The sequence below is a fragment of the Myotis yumanensis genome, unplaced genomic scaffold (assembly GCF_028538775.1).
Source record: "Myotis yumanensis isolate MYYU_CA2020_CCGP unplaced genomic scaffold, mMyoYum1.0.hap1 SCAF_7, whole genome shotgun sequence".
Taxonomy (NCBI): domain Eukaryota; kingdom Metazoa; phylum Chordata; class Mammalia; order Chiroptera; family Vespertilionidae; genus Myotis; species Myotis yumanensis.
Genome location: NW_027223758.1, coordinates 28,904,060 through 28,931,639, shown reverse-complemented (window position 1 = coordinate 28,931,639; position 27,580 = coordinate 28,904,060). Strand labels below are relative to the sequence as shown.

The window sequence follows — 27,580 nt, the reverse complement described above, 5'->3', positions numbered from 1 at the left end:
CGTAGTGCACATCATAGCAACTGGTAATTCCGGCGTTCTGATTGCTTGGCTTTTATATATATATATATATAGATATAGATATAGATATAGATATAGATATAGATATAGATATAGATATAGATATAGATATAAAAAAGCCAATTCAGCAATATAAAGAACCTACTCTTGGAGATTAATATTCCTGTCTCTCAATGTTGTAGGAGCTTGAGAGAGACAGGGATTGGCAGTAACTCACCAAGGAAATTAATTGTCCAACTCTATTTAATAAATACTTATCTATATATCTTATAAATGAAAGAATTTCAACATACCTTTTTCATAGTCAAACAACAGGTGAGGTCATGATACACCACAGGCACAAAATCTTTTGAAAGATGTACATCAAATTCCACAAAGGCTGCACCCTGACAGAAATAAAGGAATCAAGTATTTTAAAAAATATTATCTAGCTCACAATACATATAAAACTATAAGGACATAAAAAATCTATTGTTCGCTATAAAATCATAGACTTGTACAAAAATAAACAAACAACAAAAAACTTTCACATAAATTTAATGCTACACTTTAAGCTTTATCCTAAAAAGTAATTTCTTCTCTTAAAACCATTGTAAGTATTTTCCTTTTTCAATAGCACAGCAATTTTTTCCTGGAATCAAAATAGGAAAGGAAAGGTCTTAATGAAATCCTCTCTCAAAAAGCAGACCCCTGCAAGTTCTCTAACAGGGATCTTCATGTGTGTGTGCCCTGAACAGGGATCGAAACCACAACCTTGGCTTATTGGGAAGAAGCTCTAACCAACTGAGCTACCCGGCCAGGGCTAATTCCATTGTTTTCATCTCAGTCTGCACCATAAATCTAAATACAAATGTCTACAGATGCTTCACTGTAGAAACATGTTCAGAAGAAGCATAAATACTCCCCCTTTTATAGCTATTAATGCAGACTGGAGATTTCCCAGACCCACATTTATCTACTTTTCTACCTTTGAACCACAACAGTTCAAAGTTGTTTGAAGAAAGAGAGGTTCACTTACATGACTAGCAGCATTTCTTAAAGAAGCAATAGTATTTTCTTGAACTTTAGCAAGCCTAAAAGAGAATACATAGAAATATAGTTATCATACATTATAGAGAAGATTAAGAAAACAAATATAATAAAGAAGCCAGCTATATATTAAACAATGGAAACAGTACTTATTCTCTACTTTGTGATTAATTTTGCCATCCCCAAAATAAGACTGTGATCATCACTTGGTTGGTGTGTACATTTATTCCATAAATTATAAGTGTTTACAAGCATATATCCTATGTCAACCCAACCTTCCCAAGTGAGGTGACCAATTAAGGAAAAGAACCCTTGCAATGGCATGAAGTAGTAGAGACACAGAAACTTGCTCCTTGTGATAAAGCCTCAGATGACTTAATACTGGCAGACGGGGGCAATGGGAAAAGGCTGACACACAACAGGGTGGAAGTATGGAAAGTATATTGAGAACAGGTGAGGAAACAGACCAAGAGAGGGCAACATGCCAAAAGTCAGGACCACAATACAGACACACTGATGTCATCTGGCTGACTCATTCGGCATTAAGCTTTTCCCCTAGCTTTCTAGTTTGTTTGTTTGTTAATTTAATAAAGTGTAGTTGGTATACAATATTACATTAGTTTCAGATATACAACAGTGATTATATTTATGTCTTGTGATATGATCACAATTAGTTATTATGATATTATTGACTCTTATTCCCTGTCCTGTACACATCCCCCAGGCTTATTCATTTTATAACTGGAAGTTTGTACCTGTTATCACCCTTCACTTTTTTCATCCTTTCCCTCACTCTCCTCCCCTGTGGGGGCTGGCTTTCTTACCATCGATCATCAATTCAGTAACATATTAAAAAAACACTTAACCAGAATCTTAGAAGAGAGTTAGTCTCTAGTTAATCTGAACTGGGAATCACAATCACAAATTAAATTTAAATTCCAGGGTAAAAATAAAAGAATCATTTGACCTTTGGTCAGTCGAATTAATTTAACATTATCAAATTTGAGCTACCAAATGCTAACACTGCTCAAATATGCAACCTACTTAGCAGTTGTTGTAGAATTCCCCGCACCTCGATGTCCAACATCCAATGGTGTTCTTGGCTTCCAATACTTGGAAAATGAAGATTTCATGTCACAACTGTATCCCGGTAATGGCTTAATAATTATATAGTCAACTTTTGTAGGGAAAAAAAGGGGGGAGGGACAAAAATAAAGACAAAAAGGCCATGATGAGCTCAATTACATTTAAATACCACTCAAACTAGCTTTATCAATCTCTATCAAATAGGAAAGAAATCAACAAGTCAAAACTGATTCAAAGTAAAGCTTCCAGAAAATTCAATAGATATATCCTGTTGTTATATTAATGTTCTAAGACAAATCATTAATTTAACCTTTAACATTTTCAAAAGCCCAATTTGAAACTAATAAAAATTTTAACTTAACCTCTGCTACTTTGTAAAGGGCCACCCTGCTTCTTCTGGCTTACCTCTTACTTTGCCTATTGTTTGTCTGGAATTTCTGCTCATGATAGGAAGCGTGAGGACTCCAGCACTTTTCCCACTCTCATCAATGGTAGATGATAAGAGACATGCTGTACCCACATGTCCAGGAAGAGTGTCACCCTGAACTACATGTTCACCGAGATCTTCCTGAAAAAATGAGGTTTAAAATAATCTGAATTCTTATACTTTAATATTTTCCATTTAAAGATCAAAACACTCTATGGAGGATCAATAGTATGATCAAATTTATATCCATGTAATTCTTAGAGCATTTTTTGGTAGTAAACAATACATTTTTTTTGGTATATAATATTTTAAGACTTTATGAAAGTGGTTCTCAACCTTCCTAATGCCGCGACCCTTTAATACAGTTCCTCATGTTGTGGTGACCCCCAACCATAAAATTATTTTCGTTGCTACTTCATAACTGTAATTTTGCTACTGTTATGAATCATAATGTAAATATCTGATAATGCAGGATATATTTTCATTGTTTGAGACCCACAGGTTGAAAACCGCATAAAGTTTATGCGTTACTTTATTAATCATTAACTCTGCTAATTTGCACTTCTGATCCTCTAATATGTATTAGGTGAATTTGAAGCACTAATTAAAGTTACTAAGTAGCACTAGCTGGTTTTGCTCAGTGGATAGAGCCTCGCACTGTGGACCAAAGAGTCCCAGGTTCAATTCCAGTCAAGGGCACATACCTCCTTTGCAGGCTCTTACCCAGCCTGGGCCCTGGTCAGGGCACATGCAGGAGGCAACCAATCGATGTGTTTCTCTCACATCGATATTTCTCTTTCTTTCCCTCTTTCTTCCACTCTCTCTAAAAATCAATGGAAAAATATCCTGGGTGAGTATTATTTTTATATTCAAAGACTAAGGTATACTGCCCTAGCCGATTTGGCTCAGTGGATAGAGCGTTGGCCTGAGGACTAAAGGGTCCCGGGTTAAATTCCAGTCAAGGACATATGCCTGGATTGCGTACTCAATCCCTAGTAGGGGCGTGCAGGAGGCAGCCAATCAATGATTCTCTTTCATCATTGATGATTCTATCTCTCCCTCTCTAAAATCAATAAAATATATCCTATATAATAAAGAGCTAATATGCTAATTAGACCGGACAGCTTCCAGATCGACTGTCCGAATGACTGTCCAGATGACCTTCCAGATAAAGCCGGGGCTATGAGAGCTGAGACATCCTGGGTTAGGAGTTGTGGTTAGGGGCGATCAGACAAGTGGTTAGGGGTGATCAGGCAGGCAGGCAGAGGGGTTAGGGGCGATCAGGCAGGCAGACGAGTGGTTAGGAGTCAGCACTCCCAGACTGTGGGAGGGATGTCCAACTGCCAATTTAGGCCTGATCCCACAGGAATCCCACAGGGCCTAAACCGGCAGTCAGACATCCCCTGAGGGGTCCCAGATTGTGAGAGAGCTCAGGCCGGGCCGAGGGACCCTCCTCCCCTCCCCACCCCCTGCATGAATTTCTTGCACTTGGCTTCTAGTCCTATATAATAAAAGGGTAATATGCAAATAGACCAAATGGCAGAACAACCAAACAACCCATCAAAGTGTAATATGCTAATGATACGCTAAGGCTGCTCAACTGCTCACTATGACATGCACTGACCATCAGGGGGCAGACAGTCAACTGGTCGACCCATTGCTATGATGTGCAATGACCACCAGGAGGCAGACGTTCCAACTGGTAGGTTAGCTTGCTGCTGAGGTCTGGATGATTGGTATTGAGTGAGATGGGCCGGACATGTCCTGGAGCCCTTCCACAGTCCCTCCCCGGCCCGACTGTGGACCGGTGGGGTCCCTCAGCCTGGCCTGCACTCTCTCACAATCCAGGACCCCTTGGGGGATGTCGGAGAGCTGGTCTCAGCCTGATCCCGCAGTCCACTCCCCTTGGGAGGGTGCCAGACGCAGGGCTCACGGCTGACAAGCACTGCTGCAGCAGCGCAAGCCTCTCCCAATGGGGACTGATTGGGCATGAGCCCGAGGCAGGCACAGCAGGGCCAGGATGAGTGGGAGTGGCAGGTAGGGATTTGGCCCAATCCCTGCAGGCCACCCAGAGGGATCCTACCCGTGCACAAATTCATGCCCCGGGCCTCTAGTATTATATACACAAGACTAAGGTATACCTGTAGTGAGCTTTTAATGTATATTATATTCTATAAAAACACATCCACACAGATGACATAGAGGGATGGTAACTCTCCAGGAAATTGGACACTCTGAGATTACATTGAGTATTTTTTTTAGCAGCCTAGTTAACACTTGGAGTGCGGGAAACGAGTTAAGTCGGCTCGCGTGAATTGCGCGTACTCCTCGGGAGCCGTCTTAACTCGGTTCATATAGATTTGCGGTGGAGTGCGGGAAACGTGTAAACTCAGGCCGATTGTAACTGCGTATTACCAAATATTTGTTTGTTTGCCGTTCACAAAGATACCTACCTGCGTATGCAAACCGTTTCATACCCATTGGGGTAATAGGTATCATAAAAATCCCTGATTTTGCGCGGGAAACCTAAATAATTGCCCGCGCCATCTTATATTTTGGCGGGAAATTCACCCGACACCGTAGTGTTAATAAATAAAATATTATTTCCAAAACTGCTAACCAAATGAAAGGGATTAGACTGTTCAAGAGATTACTGAAAGGTAGATCCTGCCCAGCGGGTGTAGCTCAGTGGTTGACTGTCGACCCATGAACCAAGAGGACCCCAGTTCATTTCCTGGTCAGGGCACAAGCCCAGGTTTCTGGCTCGATCCCCACTGGGGGGGATACAGGAGGCAGCCAATCATGATCCTATCTTATCATTGATGTTTCTCTCTCTCTCTCTCTCTCTCTCTCTCCCTCCCTCCCTCCCCTTTCCTTTCTGAAATCAATAAAAATACATTTTTTTAAAAATAAGAAAACATTCAACCAAAACTTTATATTTTTATAATAAAATCCTACAGGTCATATTACTTAGGTAAGACCTAACTATAGTTTTCTTTTTTAAAAAATAAAAGTATTTTTAGTTATTTTTGGGGGGAAATACTGTAAATTCCATCTAATGCAAAGTAGCTAAAAAGCCACTCACAAAAGCTATGTCTAAAGGAATCATCAAATTAAACAATTCAAAGATTATAATTTTAATTACACACAACAAATGTTACTCACTGGGTTTAAATCCATTCTGAATTGTGCCATTTTCAAGAAACCATGGCTACTTGCTACTGCTAAGCAAGGCACATACCCTACTCTCAAAGATTTAAATTTTAGAAAAATAAAAATGGGAGTGAAAGTGCCAAAAAAAAAAAAAAAGAAAGTAGGGAAAGTGATACACATAACTACTGAGCCAGGCCCAATAGAGCAAGGACCTCAAGGGAGGGCTCGGTATTATTTGTGGAGAGCCGTAGCCGATTTGGCTCAGTGGATAGAGGGTTGGCCTGAGGACTGGGTTAAATTCCAGTCAAGGGCACAAGCCTGCCTCTGTAGTTTCCCAGTTCCCTCAGCCCTCCAGGGCCAGCCCGAGGTGCAGGCAAGCTTCAGATGTCGGCTGCCCAGCCGCCCAGGGCCGCCCAAGGCTCAGGTAACCAGAGCCAGCTGAGACTTGTGCTGCCAGCAGTGGCAGCAGCAGAGGTATGATGGGGCGTTGCCTTCCCCTGATTGCTGGGTCACCTCCTGCCCCTGAGGGCTCCTGGACTGTGAGAAGGGGCAGATCAGGCTGAGGGACCCCCCGCTCCAGTGAATAAATTTTCATGCACCAGGCCTCTAGTTCTTATAATAAAATGCCTCAATAAACCATAGACTTTGGTCACAAAAAGGGCTCAATCATGCTAGTTTCATCAGGTTGCCCAACAACAGTTATATTTAGAACAGACACAGACATCAAGACATCTGATCTTTATTTGAAACCAATTTTGCTGAAGTTCTCAATTATATTCTTAATTAGAGGCACGACGCATAAATCTGCACGGCTGGGGTCCCTCAGCCTAGCCGGTGATAGGGGCTGATTGGGGCCGTCTAGCCCAGTCCCGATCGGAGCAGATTGGGGCCAGCTGGCCGGCCAGGGGGAGGGACTGGCCTGCATTGAGCTTCTGCACCCTGGTGGTCAGTGTACATTATGCGACTGGTCGACTGTTCAGTTGACCAGTTGTAACAGTCGCTTATGCTTTCATATATATAGATATATATATAGGTAGTACTTGTGTCTGTCAACTCTTTAAGTTTTTTAAGCCTGCTAAAATATACAGAAGATTAAACATCTAAAATGCTGTACAAATCATGGGTTTATATAAATCAGACTACAATAAAAATGAAAACATACACAAAAGTTCATGCCTACATTCCTTCTCAACCCCCTCAAGTTAAAGAATTACTCACCTCAAAAAAATCAAATATTAGTTCCAAATTATCTGGTTCCATTGTCTGTATGCTATACTCTGTCCAACGATCAGGCTGTAAGCCATACCCACAATCCGGCTGTGAATGCTTGCACTTGAACTCAGTGTCGCTTATCAAGGATATCTCCAGGGTATTAGACATTTTGTGAAGAACAGGGGGAGACACCCTATCATCATCATCTTCCTCCAGACCCTCTAGTGTCAGCTTCACTCTAAACAAAAGGAAAAAATAATGAATTTCAAAAAGTGGAACTAAAGGAAAACTCATAAAAATGTTATCTAAATGCTAAAATTTAGAAGTGCTCCCTGAACATGCAAAATCTTCAAATAATAAAATACAAGGTGGAGCAAAAGTAGGTTTACAATTGTGAGTACATGAAACAGAGTTTTTTTTACTATTATTTATATTTTCCATACAGCAACTGTAAACCTACATATGCCCTACACTGTGTATTATATAAAGACTACACACACTATAGGTTAAGGCAGTGATGGTGAACCTTTTGAGCTTGGCGTGTCAGCATTTTGAAAAACCCTAACTTAACTCTGGTGCCGTGTCACATATAGAAATTTTTTGATATTTGCAACCATAGTAAAACAAAGATTTATATTTTTGATATTTATTTTATATATTTAAATGCCATTTAACAGAAAAATCAACCAAAAAAATGAGTTCGCGTGTCACCTCTGACACACGTGTCATAGGTTCGCTATCACTGAATAAAATACTGATGTTTTAGCCCTAGTTGGTTTGGCTCAGTGGATAGAGCCTTGGCCTATGGACTGGAGGGTTCTGGGTACTATTCCAGTCAAGGGCACATGTCCCAATTTTGGGCTCAATCCCCAATAGCGGGGTGTGCAGGAGGCAGCCAATCAATGATTCTCATCATTGATGTTTCTATTTCTCTCTCCCTCTTTTTTCCTCTCTGAAATAAATAAAAATATATTTTAAAAAGTACTGATGTTTTAATCTACATATATTTCTATAAAGTATTAAAATGAGACAAATGCTCATTAAGCCTAAGGCCATTTCCATTAATTCTTTGGTTTTTAAAAAAACGAATCTAAAAAGGTATTTACTATTACCCTCCATCTATACCTGGCCATTTCAATTTCTTTTGAGGTGTCTCACAAATGCCTATGCATAAAACAAGCACAAAATTGAACCATATTCTGCTAGTCTGCATTAAAAGACTGTTAAGAGTTAGAGATTATAAACTATTTTCCCTTTTCTTCTATCTCACCACAGTTGAGTCGGGGGTACTTTGTGAAAAGTATATTACTAAAGAAAAACACTGTATTAAGTACATATATTTCTCTGTATGTATCTTTTGTGTGTGTCTGTACTTTTTTAAACAAAACAAACATATAAACTAAGAGTCTAAAACTCTTATAGGCCTCGCAGCAATGAAAACAAAGACCAATTACCCAAGCCATAGGGCTAACAGAGACTAATCTACTCCCAATAAAAGGCAATTACTTGCACGGAGCACTTGTAATGCCCAAAAGTACTCAATTCTAGAATATACAAGAATGTACCAACTGAAATGCACTTAAACAATTTTAATATTATTAATGTAGGAAGTAATGTTAATATATACAGCAGCGATTTTCAACATTTTATACCACAGCACACATAAACTAATTAATAAAATTATGCAGCACACCAAAATATTAAATTGTTTGCCAGTCTGACCAACAATTTCATTCATTCACACTGGATGGCTATTGTTGTGTTGGCTATTGCCATTTTTTTAATTTGACAATATAAGGGAAAGGAGGTGAGTGCCCCTGACTAAATAGTCAGGTATTACATGTTTTTAAAATTCTGCAGCACTCTGGTTGAAAAGCGCTGGTAAGAGTAATAAAGAGCTAAGCTCCAAAAACTTTTCATTCTAGATTTAAATGGGATCTGATTGATAAAAATAATGGAACTGTATTAGTGGGACCTGCTTTCTCTGCATGACCTCCTGTCTCCAACCACTGCTGAGCCTTATCACATAGCCACATAATTCTGAAGTCTTCCTGAGGGAGCATCCATATAGATTATTCAACTGGTAATACTGTACTAATCAAAAGTAGCACTTCAATACTAAAAAAAAAACCCATCATCTCTTCTCATAAACCAAAGGTCTTAGGAATAATTCTGGACAACCGATTCTATTGGTGAACCTGAAAGAAGAAACATCCTCTACCAGAGCATATGAAAAGAGACCACAAATGGACAGTAATGAACAGGCAAGAAAGGCATGGAGATAAAAAGGCTATTCTGTCATCAGCAATGTGTATCTACCCTCCTCCCTCGCCCCCAGAAAAAGAAAGAAAAGTCATGTTTAAAGGGATCTATGAAATAATTTGTTAAAGGGGTTCTTCAAATAGCTATATAAATGTTATAGTCTATCATAAAGAGACATTGCTTTCCACTTACTGCTGGAGTCAACTGAAAGAGAAACTTGTGCTTAAAATCTGATAATAAAATAAAATAGCATGTTTAGTGTTTTAGTTAAAATGTATAAGCTGTTGCTAAGTTTTTAAAGTCCTTATAACCTTGCAGATAAAATTATTTCCTATACCATGAAGGTTTAATCTAACACTAATACAAACTTGGGGGGACGGAAAATGGTCAGAACACCAGTTTCTAGCTATGCATGATTATTTCAACAGGAATCAGCCCAGCTGGCCGTAAGTGTTGACCTATGAACCAGGTGGTCATAGTTTAATTCCCAGCCAAGGCATATGCCCAGGTTGCAGGCCCAATCCCTGGTGTGGGATGTGCAGGAGGCAGTCAATCAATGATTCTCTCTCATCACTGATGTTTCTTTCTCTCCCTCTCACCTTCCTCTCTGAATTCAATAAAAATGTATTTTAAAAAATATAAATTAGTTGTTAATTTGTAGAGCCCAACTAAGTATGATTATATGAAATATTCCAACTTAAGCCTAAGCAACACTATAATATATACAAACACTCAAAATAATTTCTAGAAACAATAAGGGGTAATGGGGTGAGGGGGAGACATATGTAATACTTTTAACAATAAAGATTTATTAAAAAAAAAACATAAAAAAAACTTCAAGAGAACCAAACACTTTGGAGACTGAAGAAAACATAATTTTGAAAAATATGTATAGAAAATAAAAGTTAACTTTTCATAGAAAAATAAAAAAGAATGGTATAGGACTCAGTATATATTTGCAAGGCAATCAGAACCCCAACCATTAATATCTATGAATTTCTTAGTAAGTCTTATTAAGCCCAACCAACCAAGGTTTTTACTGCTTTCTTTATTTCAAGGTCTTATGCTAATGAGACATTTTATAGTTATTACACAATTTGCTTCCTTTAACATTTAAATAAGATATTAAATTTATAGCCCTAGCCAACTTGGCTCAGTGGATAGGGCGTCGGCGTGCAGACTGAGGGGTCCCAGGTTCGGTTCTGGCCAAGGGCACATGCCTGGATTGCGGGCTCGATCCCCAGTGTGGGGTGTGCAGGAGGCAGCCAATCAGTGATTCTCTCTCATCAGTGATGTTTCTATCTCTCTCTCTCCTTCTCCCTTCCTCTCTGAAATCAATAAAGAAATATATATTTTTTTAAAAAGATATTAAATTATATGACTAACTGGTTAGAGAATCTTTGCAGTCAAATGGATCTTGCAGATCAACCATGTGGTCCCATAACCTCCATTTTTTCTGAAGCAAAGCAGAAGCCTAGAAATGCACAGAAACAAGGTACACCCAAAATCCTTTACTCACTTTCAGAAGAGCCAATGCAAATAACTATGAAGTATTACATACCCTTTCCCTTACGTATTGTATGATTGGGGAAAGTTTTATAATATTTAAGCAGTTATGGTAAAACATTTATGGATTTTGAAACTGCAGTATTATTATGAATTATATCCAAATGACAGAGCTGCCTGGGACACTAAGAAGCCAGCTCACTCAAAGGCATATATGATGACATTACAGAAAAATAAAGTTACTCACTAAGTATAAAGTTTTTGTGTAAAGTTTTCACACAAAACTTGGCATCTATTTTTTAAATTAATATGTGATTAAAAAGAAACTAATATGGAACTGCTATGATAACTTCTACCTTTCTTCGAGGAAAGGTTTTCATTTGTAAGCTACAGGAAAGTTTAGGGCACTGAAGGATATTTCCAACAATCATTTTTCTGTTTACCTTCATTTAGCACAAAATCATTTCTCTTATATCAATTTAAAACAAGAAATTTATTGCTACACTAATAAATTTTAAATGGTATAAACCATACAGAAATATAAGTTTGGAAATCATTTATTTACATAAAAACACAGTGTTCTAGTTTCAAATTTAGAGATTAAGAATAACATAAGTACATGTAATTGCAGCAATCTGAGACAGGGAAGCAGTTCACTCTCATAAGACCCTGTAGTTCTTAGAAAATGTAACATTAAAAGTGTGCTCTTTTTTAGTTTATACACTTAAAATCTAAAACCAGAAAGCTACAGCATTAGTGAAAATAAATGGCCTAAGTAACAAATACACATGGTCATACCTAAATCTAGATTTTTTAAATTTCTTCTTGGTTATAGAGACAGGAGGCTTTTCAGAATAATGCAAACGTAATCTTATTTCAGTCTGACACGTCAGCCATCCCGAATCCAAATTCTCAACACCATCTGGCAAGTAAATACAAAGAAGAGTAATTATTATACATATTTTTAAACAATCCAGTAAGTATAATATACACTGACAATTCTAGTTCACATTCAGATTTTAATACATTCAGGTTATGTCACTGGTCCTTCTCTCCAAAGCAAATATATATGCAGTCTTAAATTTATCATTGAAAAAGAACTTTTATATGAAGAGGGGGAAAAAGTTAAATGAATGTTAACAATAGCCATAGTTTAACTTAAGTAAATAAAAATATTCTAATTAAATCCATTATCGAAATAATACACATTCATTTCAGAAAGAATCCGTGTTTCAAGATGACGTCTAACCTACATTTGTTCCATTGGGAATTACTATTACACTTCCAAATACTTCACATGAGGTTATTTATTCAGCTGAAACTAATTATACGACTAGTGCTAGGGACTGAAATATGAGGTGGTAAAAATAAAACTGTGAGTCAATTCTGTATTCTCACATTTATACATTCTTCCGTAAATTTCACAACTGTGATAATACTGTATTAGCACTGTTTAACTTGAAGTTTCCTACTAACATAGGTAACACATTTTTCAAAGTACTACTGAACTATCAACTGTTTTGGACCTAAGTTTTTCAATAGGACTTAAAATATATATCAAGAAACATTTATCTTTAGAAATGTAACTTTAAAAATGTTTAGTAATTAGCAAATCTATACTAATAAAAGGGTAATATGCTAATTAGACCGTGAGACCTTCTGGACGTCCTTCCAGACAAAGCCATGGCGGCGGGCCAAGGCAGGGGCGGCTGGGGCGATCAGGCCAGGAGGGGAGGGCAGTTGGGGGTGATCAGGCTGCCAGGGGGAGGGGGCAGTTGGGGGTGAGCAGGCCAGCAGGCAGAGTGGTTAGGGGCGATCAAGCAGGCAGGCAGGTGAGCGGTTAGGAGCAGTGGTCCTGGATTGCGAGGGAATTGTCTGAGTGCCGGTTTAGACCCTGTGGGGTCCCAGACTGGAGAGGGTGCAGGCTGGGCTGAGGGACACCACCACCCACCCACCCCCCCCCCCCCCCCGTGCACGAATTTTGTGCACCAGGCCACTAGTTTTAAAAATAAAAAGAGACCACAGGAGTGGGTGGGGAGAGGTCAATGAGGGGAAAAGGAGACATATATAATACTTTCAACAATAAAGAATTTAATTAAAAGAAGAAATATTTGGGTAGAAATAAAAAATAAAAAGAAACCATTATTTTTTAATTTTAAACTATTTCCAGGAATAGACAAAGTTGGAGAAATGACTTTGCATCCTAAAAGCTAATAGTCCACTGTACACAATAAGCATCTGTAGATGCAAGTAGCAGACCTTCCTCACACACTACACACGTCTATGAAAAAAAAAATGTTTTCCTTAAGTGGCAGTCCTGACCAACTTTAAAATCATTTTTCATGAGAATTTTCAGCTGAAAATATTCAAGAACACCCAAATTGTAATATATGTATTTTTATAATATTCATTGCAAATTGATTTTTTAAAATTAAATTCAAAATATTGTGGCACGTGGGGATGGTTTCCGTTTTGGATGCGTGGCTGTTAACTGGCTTAAGCTGAATTTAGAACAATAAAAATTTCCATGCAGTTATAACCATTTGTAGTAATTAACACACAACAACTGAAAAAAAACTATCCTATCTAATAATAGACAAACATGGTAATTGACCGTACCTTCGCTACACCTCCCATGGCTAATCAGCATGATATGCAAATTAACTGCCAACAAAGATGGCGGCTAATTTGCATACTACAGGCAGGACAGCGCAGCTGCCAGCATGAGAGCTGCCATCCAGGCCCCTGTGTGCGACCCCAGAAGCTGCCTGCCTGCCGCCCAGAAGCTGGTGATGGGGGGGGGGGATGGGGGTTCCCTGCCCAGGCCTGATGCCTGGGCCAGCAGCATCAGGCCTGGGTGGGGGGTGGAGCCGGTGATCAGGGGGAGATGGGGGTCCCCTGCCCAGGCCTGAAGCCTGGGCCAGAGGCGTCAGGCCTGGGCGGGGGGTGGAGCTGTCAATCAGAGGGGTCTGGGGATCCCCTGCCCAGGCCTGACGCCTCAGCGAGAGGCGTCAGGCCTGGGCGGGGGGCCGAGCTGGCGATCGGAGGGTGATGGGGGTCGACGCCTCTGGCTGAGGCATCAGGCCTGGGCGAGGGCGGAGCCGGTCATCGGGGGGAGATGGGGATCCCCTGCCCAGGCCTGCAGCCTGGGCCAGAGGCGTCAGGCCTGGGCGGGGGGGGCCAAGCTGGCGATTGGTGTGAACTCCAGAGGAAACACCTTTTCTGACCGCTCATTGGCTAAGCTCCCTGTATGCCACTGGTAATATTCTTAGTAACGTGGGTAATAAGAATCCAAAAAGGTGATCTAGGGTTTTTCACCACACTCCTGGCGAAAAAAACGAAGGTCCGCTGCTGGAGGGCTAAGAAATGTCATATCCTGCCCTAACCGGTTTGGCTCAGTGGATAATGCCTTGGCCTGCAGATGACAGGGTCTGGATTCAATTCTGACCAAGGGCATGTACCTAGGTTGCAGGCTTCTCCCTGGCCAGGGCCCAGGTCAGCGCTCATGCAGGAGGCAATCAATCAAAGTGTTCCTCTCACTTTGATGTTTCTCTCTGTCTTTCCCTTTCTCTTCCACATTCTCTAAAAATCAATGGAAACATATCCTCAGGTGAGGATAAAAAATAATAATAAAGAAATTATTATTATATGAAAGACACATCTTGAATATGCCTAAAGAAAGTTGTCATTTTTTTATGGTGAAGGGACTGGAGTCCGCGTTGATGAAAAAACCTTGCTGGCTGTGGTGACTGGCAGTGGCTGCAGCAGCAGGGTGATGGGGCTGGTGCCTTCCCCTTATCAGCCTGGTCACCTCCCACAAAGGGAGACCAGACTGTGGCTTAGGCCCTATCCCCAAGGGGAGCAGGGAGCAGGCCTAAGCCGTCACTAGGACATCCCCTGAGGGCTCCCAGTATGTGAGAGGGGGCAGGCTGGGCTGAGGGATACCCCCGCCCAGTGCACGAATTTCGTGCACCGGGCCCCTAGTTCCTATATAAAGAAAGCTCTTGCCTTAGCCGGTTTGGCTCAGTGGATAGAGTGTCAGCCCGTGGACTGAAAGGTCCCAGGTTAGACTGCAATCAAGGGCACATGCCCGGTTGTGGGCTCCATCCTCAGTGGGGGGGGGGGGGGGGGCGGTGTGTGTGCAGGAGGGAGCCGATCAATGATTCTCTCTCATCATTGATGTTTCTATCTCTCTCTCCCTCGCCCTTCCTCTCTGAAATCAATAAAAATATATTAAAATATATATATTTAAAAAAGCTCTCCAAAACACGTGACATAAATACCATCTTTTCTAAATAAAGAGGACAAGACTATAAAACACTAAAGCTATTCAAGTATTTTAGACTACCTGATGATATAACACAAATAGCCTCAAATAAAATCCAAATTCCTATCCAAACACTGCCAAAGCATGTACATTTCTAAAGTGTATAAACACATGTCCCTGTTAAACCACAACCAAAACATTCAAACCTGTTCCTTCCTGTTCTGAATAGGAAAGCAACTGGTTATCAGCAATTTATCTCTGGTTCAGTCAACAAAAGCACACATTCTGCCCACTCCTTTACACAGTAAAGTATTTAAAAATGAAAACGCAATCAACTGCATTTAAGGAAAAATAATAAAATAAAAATGCAATTTAGCATAATGCTGACACATTGTAAAAATTCAAGTCCCTGAAAACTTGAATTCTCAAAGCGTTTACTGAAGCAAAAGTATACAAATGAATAACATTTTCAACATATTCAGAGGTAAAAGGATTTCTAATGTGCTAATTACATGTTAAAGACTAAGTCAGAATTACTAGAATATTCTGCTTAATCTGGATTTTACCATAAATGCACATATAAACATACATAATGCACAAATTAGCATAAGAGTAACATTTCATATCTTAAATGTTTAGAACTGCTAATATCATTTTCAAACATAATACAGCAGGTCCTGGGGTTATGTCGGAGATCTGTTCCTACGGCCCGTAAGTCGGAACTCACCTACATAGTCACCTACGTCCTTACATGGAGCACATACACAGCAGTAATGAAGTGAAACAGTAAAAAAATTTAAAAGAAAGATAACAATTCCTGACCTTTACTTGTGGCAAATAAATAATAAAAAACATAAAGCGCTTATGTACATGCGTCAAAATGGAACTTTTTTTTTAATAAATAAATGGGAGATGGTGATGTAACCATGAAACGACATACATGGAGTCCGAAGTAACCCAAGGACTGTCTGTAGTGTTAAAAAGTGATGTTATTACTAACCCATATAACTGAAATCACCTGTCAAAAAACTTAAAGCATAAGAATTATACAGGGGCCCAGCCACTGGGCTCAGTAGTTGAGCATGAATCTATGAACTAGGAGTTCATGGTTTGATTCCCAGTCAAGGCATTTAATTACCGGTTTCACTTGATCCCCAAGGAGGGGGGGGGGGGGGGTCGTCTCACATCATCAGGTTCCACACCAGCTGCCGCCCTGTCCAGCTGCCTCTGCCTGGAGGCCCTTAGGCGGGCAGAAAGCTTCTGAAAGACTGCCAACAGGAGAATGCAGCCGAAGACCATGTACTAGCTGAAGACCATGTACCAGGCGTAGGCAGCGAGCAGGGAGCCCACAGTGACGTGCAGGAAGCGCAGCCCCTCTGATTCCAGAGCCCGACGCAATGACACCGCTCCCTGACTTGCTCTATGGTGGCCACAGTGCTGCCAGATCACGCCATGTCAGCTTCGGCTTCCGGCTTCTGGCTTCCTGCCCCTACCCCTACCTAATTAATTTCCTTTCAATGTGCACGAATCTGTGCACGGGGACACTAGTTAATAAATCCTATAGAATGAAGAGCTAATATGCAAATGGTCACCACGCCCTCACGCCATCACAGCTCAGACACTTAACTCTGGGGAGAAAGGAATGGGGACCAGCAAGGCACGAATGAGCTCGCGAGAGAGGAATGGGGACCAGCCAGGCACAAATGAGCTTGTGAGAGAGGAATGGGGACCACCCAGGCTGTGGCCTGGGAGAGGGATAAGCCACCCCCTTCGTGGTTCCAGGCACCTGCAGCTGCAGCCCGGGCGAAGCCGCCTGCCCACAGTCCCCTGTGGCTGGGGCCCGCCCGGGCAAAGCTGGCCGGGTCCCGGGTGCCTGTGACCAGCCGGAGGAGGGAATCCTGGGTCCCGGGTGCAGGGCGAGGCAGAGGTGGTTAGGGGTGATCAGGCCAGCAGGGGAGCAGTTAGGGGCGATCAGGCAGGCAGGCAGAGGTGGTTAGGGGCGATCAGGCAGGCAGGGAGAGGGGTTAGGGGCAATCAGGCAGGCAAGCAGGCGAGCAGTTAGGCGCCAGTGGTCCTGGATTGCGAGAGGCAGTCGGACATCCCCCAAGGGACCCCCCTCCCATGCATGAATTTTGTGCACCGGGCCTCTAGTAATAATTTAAGAATAAACTCTGTGTTTTGCGTACTCACAACTGTAAACCTTTTGCCCCACCTGTAGTGGAAACTATTATTTAAGAGAATGGCATTTGTTTCTTAGATTTAGCCTCTATTTCCAATATCATACTCTGTCATATTTCCCTATATCTGTTTCTAATGAATGTTATATAACATCTCAACCATATCAGTAACAATTTTTAAAGCTCAGTCTCACTTACTGTGGATTCCAAATTGTCCATCGTCAATAATAATTTCACTTTCTAGAATTGAAGGAAAATAGAAAACCTAGTTAAAATTCACAATGTATATGGACAATTGAGAGATTACCCACCTTAAGCATTTTTAAAAATATGAAATCTAAAATTTTAAAGCAGCCCAAAGTGAATAAGCATATTTATTGTAGCCCTCAATAAAGAATTCCCTTTTAAGAAGGCTATCAAACAATCAGTTCTTACATACTCAGTGATTATTCAGATGTTACAAGGAAGAGAAAGAGGACTCCTCAGATGGTGCTCTAGAGGCACTGGGACAAACTTCACCCACAATTTGTGAGCCTGACAGATTGCTGGACAACAGTATCTCCTGGTTCATTTTTCAAACCAAAGGTCTTGGCACAATTAAAATGCTTATTCTTATGTAATGCATTTTCTGAACTAATCTAAAATGTAATTCTCCTCAAATCTCCACTATTCTCAATAGCCAACTAAAAGCTTTATAAACAGCGTAAACTTACCTGTATACTCAGAGCTGTGAGGAACTATCAAAAGAGTAAGTTCTAGCACATGCCCTTCTAACAGAAATTTAACCTAAATAGATAAGCTACCCACCTTCTGAATAACATACTAATTCTCTGCTCTTTCCTTTCCTGTTTACTTTACACATAGGTCTGAAATATTTGTCAAAATTAATGTGATAGTTCCCAAGGAAGATTCTCTGACAGATTTCATGGAGCTCTTAAGTTTAGAGCGTCTATTTTTCAGATATAAATTTCTTTTTAAAAGATCAGAAACATAATCATCCCACTTCTCACAATAATAAAATATATTTAACTGCAAGATGCTTCAAAAGGCAAATTATTTTAAACTACTCATACCTAATAATTTCCAACTTCAGTATAGAACTATTATAATTCTGAAATATGCTATCAGAAAAATCCTAAATACAATATCAAAAATGTATTAAAACATATAAAAAGAAAATTCAATAAAGAGGATGGAATGAGATAGCTGTTTAAACAAAACCTGTCTACTATAGGGTAAAGCAGAATCTCTCACTACTTTCTAACCTGGTAACTAGAAAGCCAATTATTATCTTTACATTCTAATTTTCCTTAGACACTGAAAGATGCATTTCTCAGCAATGAGTCAATTTAAAGATGAATCGATAATTTAATGTATGTGAAATAAACTTCAAGTTTTAATCTTAGTATGGAAAAGGAAATTAAAAAAATACTTGTATGAAGAGAAATGCCTTTTTAGGCATAATAAGAAAACGGAATGTTTTTTATAAATTGATCTGAATATCAATTTTAACATAGACAGCAAGGTACTTAAGTAAATAAGGAGGAAAATATGTCTGCTACAACCAAGAAATTTGAATTTATTCATACAAATTTATTCAAGTATTTACTATTTAAAAATAAAAAACCAGAATAAATAGAATAACTTGCTCTATTCTCACTAAAGTTAAAAATGTAAGAACCTTTGTTTTTGCCCTGGCTGGGTAGCTCAGTTGGTTAGAGCATCATCTTGATATCCCAAGATTTCGGGTTTGATCCCTAATCAGGGCAGGTACAAGAATCAACCAATGAATGCATAAATAAGTGGAACAATAAATCAATTTCTCTCTTTCCTTCTCTCTCTCCTTTCCTCTTTCTCTAAAAGAAAAAGAAATTCTCTAAATTATCTGAGCAAGTAATCAATAAAGCCATGGATGCTCAGCAAAGAAGAATGTTACTTTGTAAACTTTGTCACTACTCCAAATAAAAAGTCTACAATAAATTAATCTAACCCTTCAAAATAAAAATAATTAAGCATTTCTAATAGTTTATAGAGAAAGGCAATTAAGAACTATTTAGTTTTGAAAGTAAGATTCATGGTATGCTAAGTGAAAATTGACCTTAAACTTTAGAATAAAAATTTATTAAATCCCACTAAGCCATTGTGCAGCATATTAGTAACTTATGCATATGCCTCAAACAGATGCAGTTAATGCCCATACCTAAAGGGGTTATTGATCGTGGTTGTAGATGAGTCTCCCACTTGTGAACTATGACTTGACATGGACCACCGATAGTCTGCAATTTAAAAGTTAAATGTCTGCAATAATTTCTTATATCTTATATTCTACCCATGACTCCATTAGATGTTTGTGGCCTAAATTAATACTACATATGAAACCAAAAGATTCATCCTGTTAATTATCAATATTATACGCCCCTAATCAGGAATGTACTAGGTCACAAATCATGATGAGTGCTGGAAGAAAATGGGGATGAGAGAGTAAACAAAGAAAAATGGGATGAACTCGTACATAAAACTCATTCTTAAATCTGCCTACAATACTCGATTTTTTCCAAAGAAATTTTAATTTTTAACTGATATTCTGTTCTAAGTTAAAGTTAACCATAAATATAGTTTATGTTTGGTATATCAGCCAGTCAATGGGGTGTGTTACTGGGTAAAGCATCTCATCTTAAGTAACTCTTAAGGTGTTTGGATAAAGCCTAAACTCTATGACCATAGGAATAGTAGAAACAAGTACTTCAAGACCAACTATCACAAGTTACTCAAGAAATGTGAGGACATAATACAGTTCTTTACTATATACATTTAAGAATAGTAAGTAGATAACAGGAAGAACATCAGATTTCTCCTATCACAGTAACCAATGTTTCTAAAGAGCACAGGAAACCCTAAAAGAAAGGAGACACACACGGGTAAATTTGAAGAACAAATTTGATAAAAGTGAAACTAACATCCAGTTTTACTTTTTTATGCCTTTGAGTTTCTAAATTCATAGTGTGATAACTCCTAATATTGTTCCCTATTATCAAGTTCTTTTACTAAGAAAATAAAACTTTATGTCAATAACATCTACACAATTTTTAAAACAAGAATGAACCTACCAACAAAGATTTCCGACATATAAGAGACTGAAGTATTAAATGCTTCCTAATTATCCTTTAATTACTTTTTAAATGACTAATTAAACTTATGTGTCAAAATGAAACCATTAAATACATATTTTAAAAGCAAATTTTGACTGTAACCTTCATGTCTTCTGAAAAAATGTAGTAAAATACAGGAATGCAAAAAGGAAAAAAAAAGTCACCCATTATCACACCACTTAGGGTTAATTATTATCAACATTTTCATACATAATCCTCAAGCCCTTTTCTAGGCATATCTAAACATACTATTAAAAAGCCTAAAACATGTAAGCTTCTCTCTATATATTATACATCTTTAGACGGCATTAAATACTCTCCTATAACACGTTATAGGATTTCAATATTGATATTTTTTAAAAAGTCGCCAAGTGATAACAAATAAGTAACAGATTAGGCACATTAGGTAATTAAACACAAGAGATAATTCTGCCACTTAAAATAACCAGAGAGCCTGGCTGGTATGGCTCAGTAGTTGAGCATCGACCTATGAACCAGGAAGTCACTGTTTGATTCCCAGTCAGGGCACATGCCCAGGATGCAAACTCGATTCCCAGTAGGTGGTGTGCAGGAGGCAGTCAATCAATGATTCTCTCTCATCTTTGATGTTTTGCTCTCCCTCTCCGAAATCAATAAAAATGTATTTTTGCCCTAGCCTGTTTGGCTCAGTGGATAGAGCATCGGCCTGCAGACTGAAGATTCCCAGGTTTGATTCTGGTCAAGGGCACATGCCAGGGTTGCAGGTTCAATCCCCAGTTGGGGGCATGCAGGAAGCAGCCAACCAATGATCATCTCCTCTCATCATTGATGTTTCTATCTCTCCCTCTCCCTTCCTCTCTGAAATCAATAAAAATATTTTTAAATAATAAAAAAAATAAAATAAACAATAAAAAATATTTTAAAAAAATAAAGTTTAAAAATCTTTTTTAAACTTGCAAACTTTTGGAATGTGAAAACTAAAATAGCACTAGATCCTCATTCAAATCACTTATCCTAGGATAATACGAAAAATGCTCATGTTCTCTTGACAAATACCTTCTTGTTATAAAGTTTACTTATGAATTGGTAGACTGGGTAGATGTTTTTAAAAAGGTAAATGTGAAAACTGCTCATCTTAAAGTACGAATTTAACTTCCTTAAAAACTAAAAGGAGATGTATTTAATCCTACATTTCCTAGATTTTTTTTTAAACATCAAACTTTCTAATCTTCATGAGATGCAAATTGCGTACATTAAAAATAGGAATCATGTTTCTTAGCAATAATAAGCAGCCAGAGAAAACTAACCTATTCTTCCCATGTTTCCAACATACGCTACCCAAAGGGGAAAAAAATCTTCTTCACTAAAAGAGGGTATGGGTTTACATTCTTATAGAAGTTACTAATCAAAGGTAACTTAAAGGGTGCCATGTATATATTAAGTCTCAGCAAGGATTAAAAAGTGGGTAGAGGAGCCCTAGCTGGTTTGGCTCAGTGGAGAGCATTGGCCTGAGGACTGAAAGGTCCTGGGTTCGATTCTGGTCAAGGGCACATGCCCAGGTTGCAGGCTCAAACCCGTTTGGGGCATGCAGGATGCAGCTGATCAATGATTCTCTCTCATCATTGATGTTTCTATCTCTCTCTCCCTTTCCCTTCCTCTCTGAAATCCAGAGAAATAAAAATAAAGTGGGTAGAGGGAAAAAAAGACGTTTTTATTTTAATTGATTTGTCAGGGGAACTTTACCATGCACATAAGAATAGCCCTGTTGATTAAGTATTTGATAGGGTATATGTTTTAGTAGTAATTTTAATTAACTACATCCTCATATGTTTTAGTTACAGCATACAACAATTTGGGCTTGAACAGAATGGAGTATTTGAGTAATCCAAAGGGCCAATTCAACAGATGACTTACAATTGTGTCTACTAGCATTCACACTACAAATCTGTGTTGTTTGGCACACAAAGTGTTACAATATTGGAAAAAAAAAACACACCCAAGTTTTAAAATACCATGAATTTCCAAAATTGTTATAACTAATTTATTAAACTTTAGAAGGTCATCTTAAATTTTAGCTTACTGAAGTTCTTTTAAATTTTTTTTAAAAAACCTGAGCATTGACATATTAAAAATCTCAATAGTGACTCCAAAACATGCAATCCTTTTTAAGGCTCTATTCCATGAAAAACAATCAAGATCTTAGGAAAAAAAGAACAGCTCTCCCTTCCTCTCTGAAATCAATAAAAATATAATAAATAAAAGAAAAGAACAGCTCCATTCTGTAAAAGGCTGTTACAATTTTAAGCATTTTGGAGTTAAGTGGAAGGTGTATCTTTGGAGAAAAAAAGGATCAGTCCAGGACAGTATTCCATTAGCAGTGCTGGTGGAGTTATTTTACAATTTAGTATATATTAAATCAGATGATTGCTAGAATGTTTTCAAGCATGCATACTAACAACGACAACAAAAAAACACACAAACCAATAAAACAAAACAACAAAAAAGACACCCTAAAACTATGTTTCCACATACACACAAAAGACTTACTGATTGCTTCTCAAACAATTATTGACATCACTAAGCTACAACAAGCACTGAGAGAAATTTAAAATATTATCCAATATGTAGACTGAAATTTTTGTTTTAACAAACCACCAAACAAATTATCAAATACTCATGTAATAGCACTGCTTCTAACTATCATGAAAAATGTAAATGTGCACTTTTAATATTTACTAATTGTTTTCTTCCACTATTTTGGGGAAAATGTACATGTAAAAGGATCTCTGAAGAATTTTTATCTATGCTGTCTGAGGCCAGACCATAGTTACTTAAGCATCACTATTTTTAATAAGACCATTAAGGAAAATGGTCACCTAGGAAGGAGTACAGCAAAGGTAGGTGGATAGATATCTCTATACGATAGTTCAAATACGAAGTTAATAGCTGAGGGTATTTAGTATTTAGAATTTCATTATATTTAATAAACCACTGACAATAAATAAATTGAAATTAAAACAACACCATCTATTTACAATCGCATCAAAAAATAAAATAAAAATATTTAGGAATATATTTAATTCAAATGTGTAAGATATATACACTTAAAACTACAAAACAGCCCAGCCAGTGTAGCTCTGGTTGAGCACTGACCCATGCCAGGGGTTGACCCATGCCCAGGGCTGCAGGCTCGATCCCCTATAGGGGGTGTGAGGGAGGCAGCCGATCATTGATGTTTTTCTAGTTCTCTATCCTTCTCCCTTCCTCTCTCTAAAAAAATAAAAATAAATAAAAAATCAATAAAAACAGCCCTGATCGGTTTGACTCAGTGGATAGAGTATCAGCCTGCGGACTGAAGGGTCCCAGGTTCGATTCTGGTCAAGGCCACATGCCCAGGTTGTGGGCTCGATCCCCAGTGGGGGGCGTACAGGAGGCAGCCGATCAATGATTCTCTCTCATCATTGATGTTTCTCTCTCCCTCTGGATGACTGTTAAATCAAGAAAAATATATATATTTTTTAAATCAATAAAAATATATTTAATAATAAAAAAAGAAACCATTGTAAAAAGATGCCAAAATAACCCTGGGCTATTCTAAATGAAAATCAAGAGAAATTAAGAATAAAATAAAAGTTTACAATGAATCTAATTATAAGTTAATGTTAACACCTATAAAAATTGGAAACAGAATGTTACTGCAAAATAAAGAGCTACGTACACTGAGATGAAGGAAGCAGTTCAAAGACAATATAATTAAAAATTGGCTAACACTTCTGTATAAGGTAACTACCCTAATTCTAGCCACATGAAAGAAGGGGTGGACATGGGTTAAAGAAATGTTTAAATTGCATGTTAACTCAAAAATTACTTTGGTGAGAATGTGAAAATAATGGACTATGCAGGCTCATACCAATGCTTTCATTCCAGGAATATCTACTACCTTTGATTTCTATGTTTATATAACTTAGTATTTTGATTTGTCACCAATAAAATTATCTTAAAATTCAACATATTAACCTTATTCTAATTCTACAAAATATAAGAGAACACGTACCTATGAAAAATTAAGAGAAAAAGGACTGCCAGACTCAACTTCTAAACTAAAAGGAATATGCCAGAAGGAGCAAAATATAAGAGAATATGAATGGTAAAATTTTACATTATTTACAATAAAAGAGTAGCAATGGACCTAAGAAATTTATAGTTCAAACCCTTCATTTAAAAGATGAGGAAGCTAAAGTCTAAAGGTCAAGTGACAAGATCACAAGGTTTTTAGCTTAGGCTCTACAACTGCTTTAGATCACCTTCTAAAACTTTGACCAGTAAAATTAATCTTATTACCCATTTCAGCTTTTTAATGCTTTCATAATTACTTTGGTTTCCTATTATTCTTTATATTTATAACATATATATTCCAATAATTTACATCATTGTATGATTTTAAGATTCCTTGCACATTAGTTTTATCATTTGACAATACACAACTGAGACAGTTTCATAATTACTTTTACTAAAAAGTAAGTTTCATTTAAAAAGCGCCACCAACTTACAAAAAAAGTGTCCCTTTAAGTTTGCATGTGCGGGGGAAAAACCCTCTAGCCATATGCATGGGATTTTATGTAGGTATTTACTCTATTCCATGAAAAACATACTTACCATGGCAGCCCCTGCATCACACGGTACATGTGTACACGATACAGAGCACCTACTTAAAGAAACACACTCACCAACACATACTGTAAACTTTTGCAAGTATTACAAGGGGAAAAACTTGTTTCTTACTGTAAGCAGACTTCTTGCCAATTTTTTTCAAAGGCATTTTGGACTGATTTGCTGCTTTTGGTTACATTTTCAATGAAGAGGGGAGATACTGTAGATTGGCTTATTTTAACCTGTGTTGACAACAGTCTTACTTTAGAAAACTATGCCCAAAAGATTCATTATGATTTTTCTGGTCCAAATGCCCCTTTAAGTAAAATTTAGTTTATTTCACATGTTACAAATTTCACATACCAGGATCCACAAATAAGCTTTCAACGTCATGAGTGCTGTGGATCTATGTGTCTATGCATAATTCTTCAATATGTACTGAACAATTATGCCATGATGCATAATCCCTATACTAAGAAATGTTCTTTTTTTAAGTCATAAAGTGAGACTATTGTCAAGATAAGCCAACAAAATGATTAACCATAATGTAATTTAAGTTTAATTACTGAGTATTTACAATATATTCTCGGAATAAACGTAATAGGTGCAAAAGACAGCAGAAGTGGGTTTGTCAGTTTTCTTTTTTTATAATGGTGGCTAAGAGAATGAGGTAACAGTGGCTGCTTGCATTTTTCTTATGTTACAAGTATTCAATGACCCTAAAGGGGAAGAAATTTTCTTAAAAGTTCTAATCCATTTTTTGTGTCCTAGGCTCCTGCCTAAGCCCTTGTTCACATGCAGCCCAAGTGTGCTCAAAGGTAAAACTCTGAAGGAAAAGAATCCTTTCAGCAAATGAGTATCTTTTAAAAAGAGGAAAGGAATCAACTTTTTTTTTCTAAATACAAAAACACTCCCAAAATAATAAATCATTTTGAGCAAGCAGATTTAGATTCAATAGACTCCAAAGGCATTCAGGAAAGATCCTGGTCTGTCAAAACCATTGTTGAAAAAATCTAAGAGAAATTACTTCAGTTTTTAAAGAAGTTAAACAATGCAGCCACTAAGAGACAGCTGCTATGAAATAAGTTTTAAAAATAATTATTCACTAAAAGCTGGCTATATACTCCTCTAAATGTACTTATACCACTTCACGATTAAAAAACAAAACAAAAAGAAAAACCTTGTAACTGGTTACTAATTAGTTTACAAAAGTTACAGAAAATGCATACCTACCTATCAAGAATATTTAATTATCATTAAAACCTATATCATGATAACAATACTGCAACATACTTACTATTAGTCTTTTAAAAATTCCATTACAGACATCAGCTGTCTCTGAAGTGGCTACTTCCTTGCTTTTTGTACTAAAATGTTATTAATCTAGAGTTCTATTTTCTTTATTTGATCAATACAAACTCGTTTTACTTTTAATGTTTCCAAACTTAAATTAGTTGCTTTTCAAAGAAGTCTGCTAAAGAAACTGGAAACTAGGTGAAGAAAACATACCTTTGGTTCTAAAAAGCACCCTTTGAAGTAGCGATACTGAACTGATTCTCCTCTACTGAGTACAATGGTTGCTTTCCAAAACATGCTGTGAGGGGGAAAAAAAAATTAAAACAGCTACATCAATACCAAACTAAAATGCATAAAGATTTCATAATTCATAAAACCCCTCAAATAAAGTCTGTGACCCAAACCACTTATTTATTCCTGCACAAAATTTACTCCAGGCCTAATCTGTACCAAGCATTGGAAACACATTGATGAATGAGGCAGAGAGAGCCCCATCTTCAAGAGGATTGCTTTCTTGTGTGGGTAAACAACCAGGCAACATACACTCTAAGAGCTATTTGAACTTTCTGATGTGACAAGAAGTGCTGGAAGAGGCTTTTGGATGGGAGGTCTCAATGAGGAAGAACTGTCTTAGCTGAGACCTAAATGATGGGAAGAAACCAGCCATACAAAGAGCCAGGAGAAGTATTAAACAGAAAAAGCAAGTAGTGCAGAGGTGGAAACTAGAGTCAGGCTTTCCTAGCTAGAGATGTTACATAGCTGCTAAGAGACTTTAGGGCCAAGGCCAGCAACTCATGTTCCCAAGTGTCCCTTGTTCTAACTGTCCTGCCCAGACTCTGGCTATTCTCCTAGCCAAGCAATCAGTATTTGTATCTTACTTGTTTCAACCCAATGTCCTCCTTTGAACTATGCTATTCTAAAATTCACTACAATTCATGATTAGAAGTGATTAGCTTCAAACCACAGACCAGCGGTATCCAAAGTGTGGCTCCAAGGATGGTCAGTATCACCTAGGACAGTGATGGCGAACCTATGACACACTTGTCAGAGGTGACATGCAAACTCATTTTTTGGTTGATTTTTCTTTGTTAATGGCATTTAAATATATAAAATAAATATCAAAAATATGTCTTTGTTTTACTATGGTTGCAAATATCAAAAAATTTCTATATGTGACACCGCACCAGAGTTAAGTTAGGGTTTTTCAAAATGCTGACACGCCGAGCTCAAAAGGTTCGCCATCACTGACCTAGGAGCTTATTAGAAATGCAAATTCTAAAAAAAAAGAAAAGAAAAGAAATGCAAATTCTCAGGCCACACCTAAACCTGTTAAATTAAAAAGTCGGGGGGGGGGGGGGGGGGGGCAAGA

The 27,580-nt window shown here is 38.0% G+C and overlaps 1 protein-coding gene across 3 annotated transcripts in view; it reads right to left on the bottom strand.

Moving 5' to 3' along the window:
* GPCPD1 (glycerophosphocholine phosphodiesterase 1) overlaps positions 1-27,580 on the bottom strand; it is a 57,200-nt gene that overhangs the window by 17,630 nt on the left and 11,990 nt on the right. For all 3 annotated transcript variants that reach the window (XR_011472113.1, XM_070419949.1, XM_070419948.1), the window contains exons 4-12: positions 26,425-26,509; positions 19,338-19,413; positions 17,336-17,377; positions 11,492-11,615; positions 6,932-7,163; positions 2,539-2,701; positions 2,092-2,224; positions 1,037-1,091; positions 312-404 (exon numbers count right to left, since the gene is read on the bottom strand). Coding sequence is in view for 2 of the 3 variants with exons in the window: in XM_070419949.1 (XP_070276050.1) it covers positions 312-404; positions 1,037-1,091; positions 2,092-2,224; positions 2,539-2,701; positions 6,932-7,163; positions 11,492-11,615; positions 17,336-17,377; positions 19,338-19,413; positions 26,425-26,509 (1,003 nt within the window). In the remaining variant the exon portion in view is untranslated. The remainder of the gene's footprint in view (positions 1-311; positions 405-1,036; positions 1,092-2,091; positions 2,225-2,538; positions 2,702-6,931; positions 7,164-11,491; positions 11,616-17,335; positions 17,378-19,337; positions 19,414-26,424; positions 26,510-27,580) is intronic.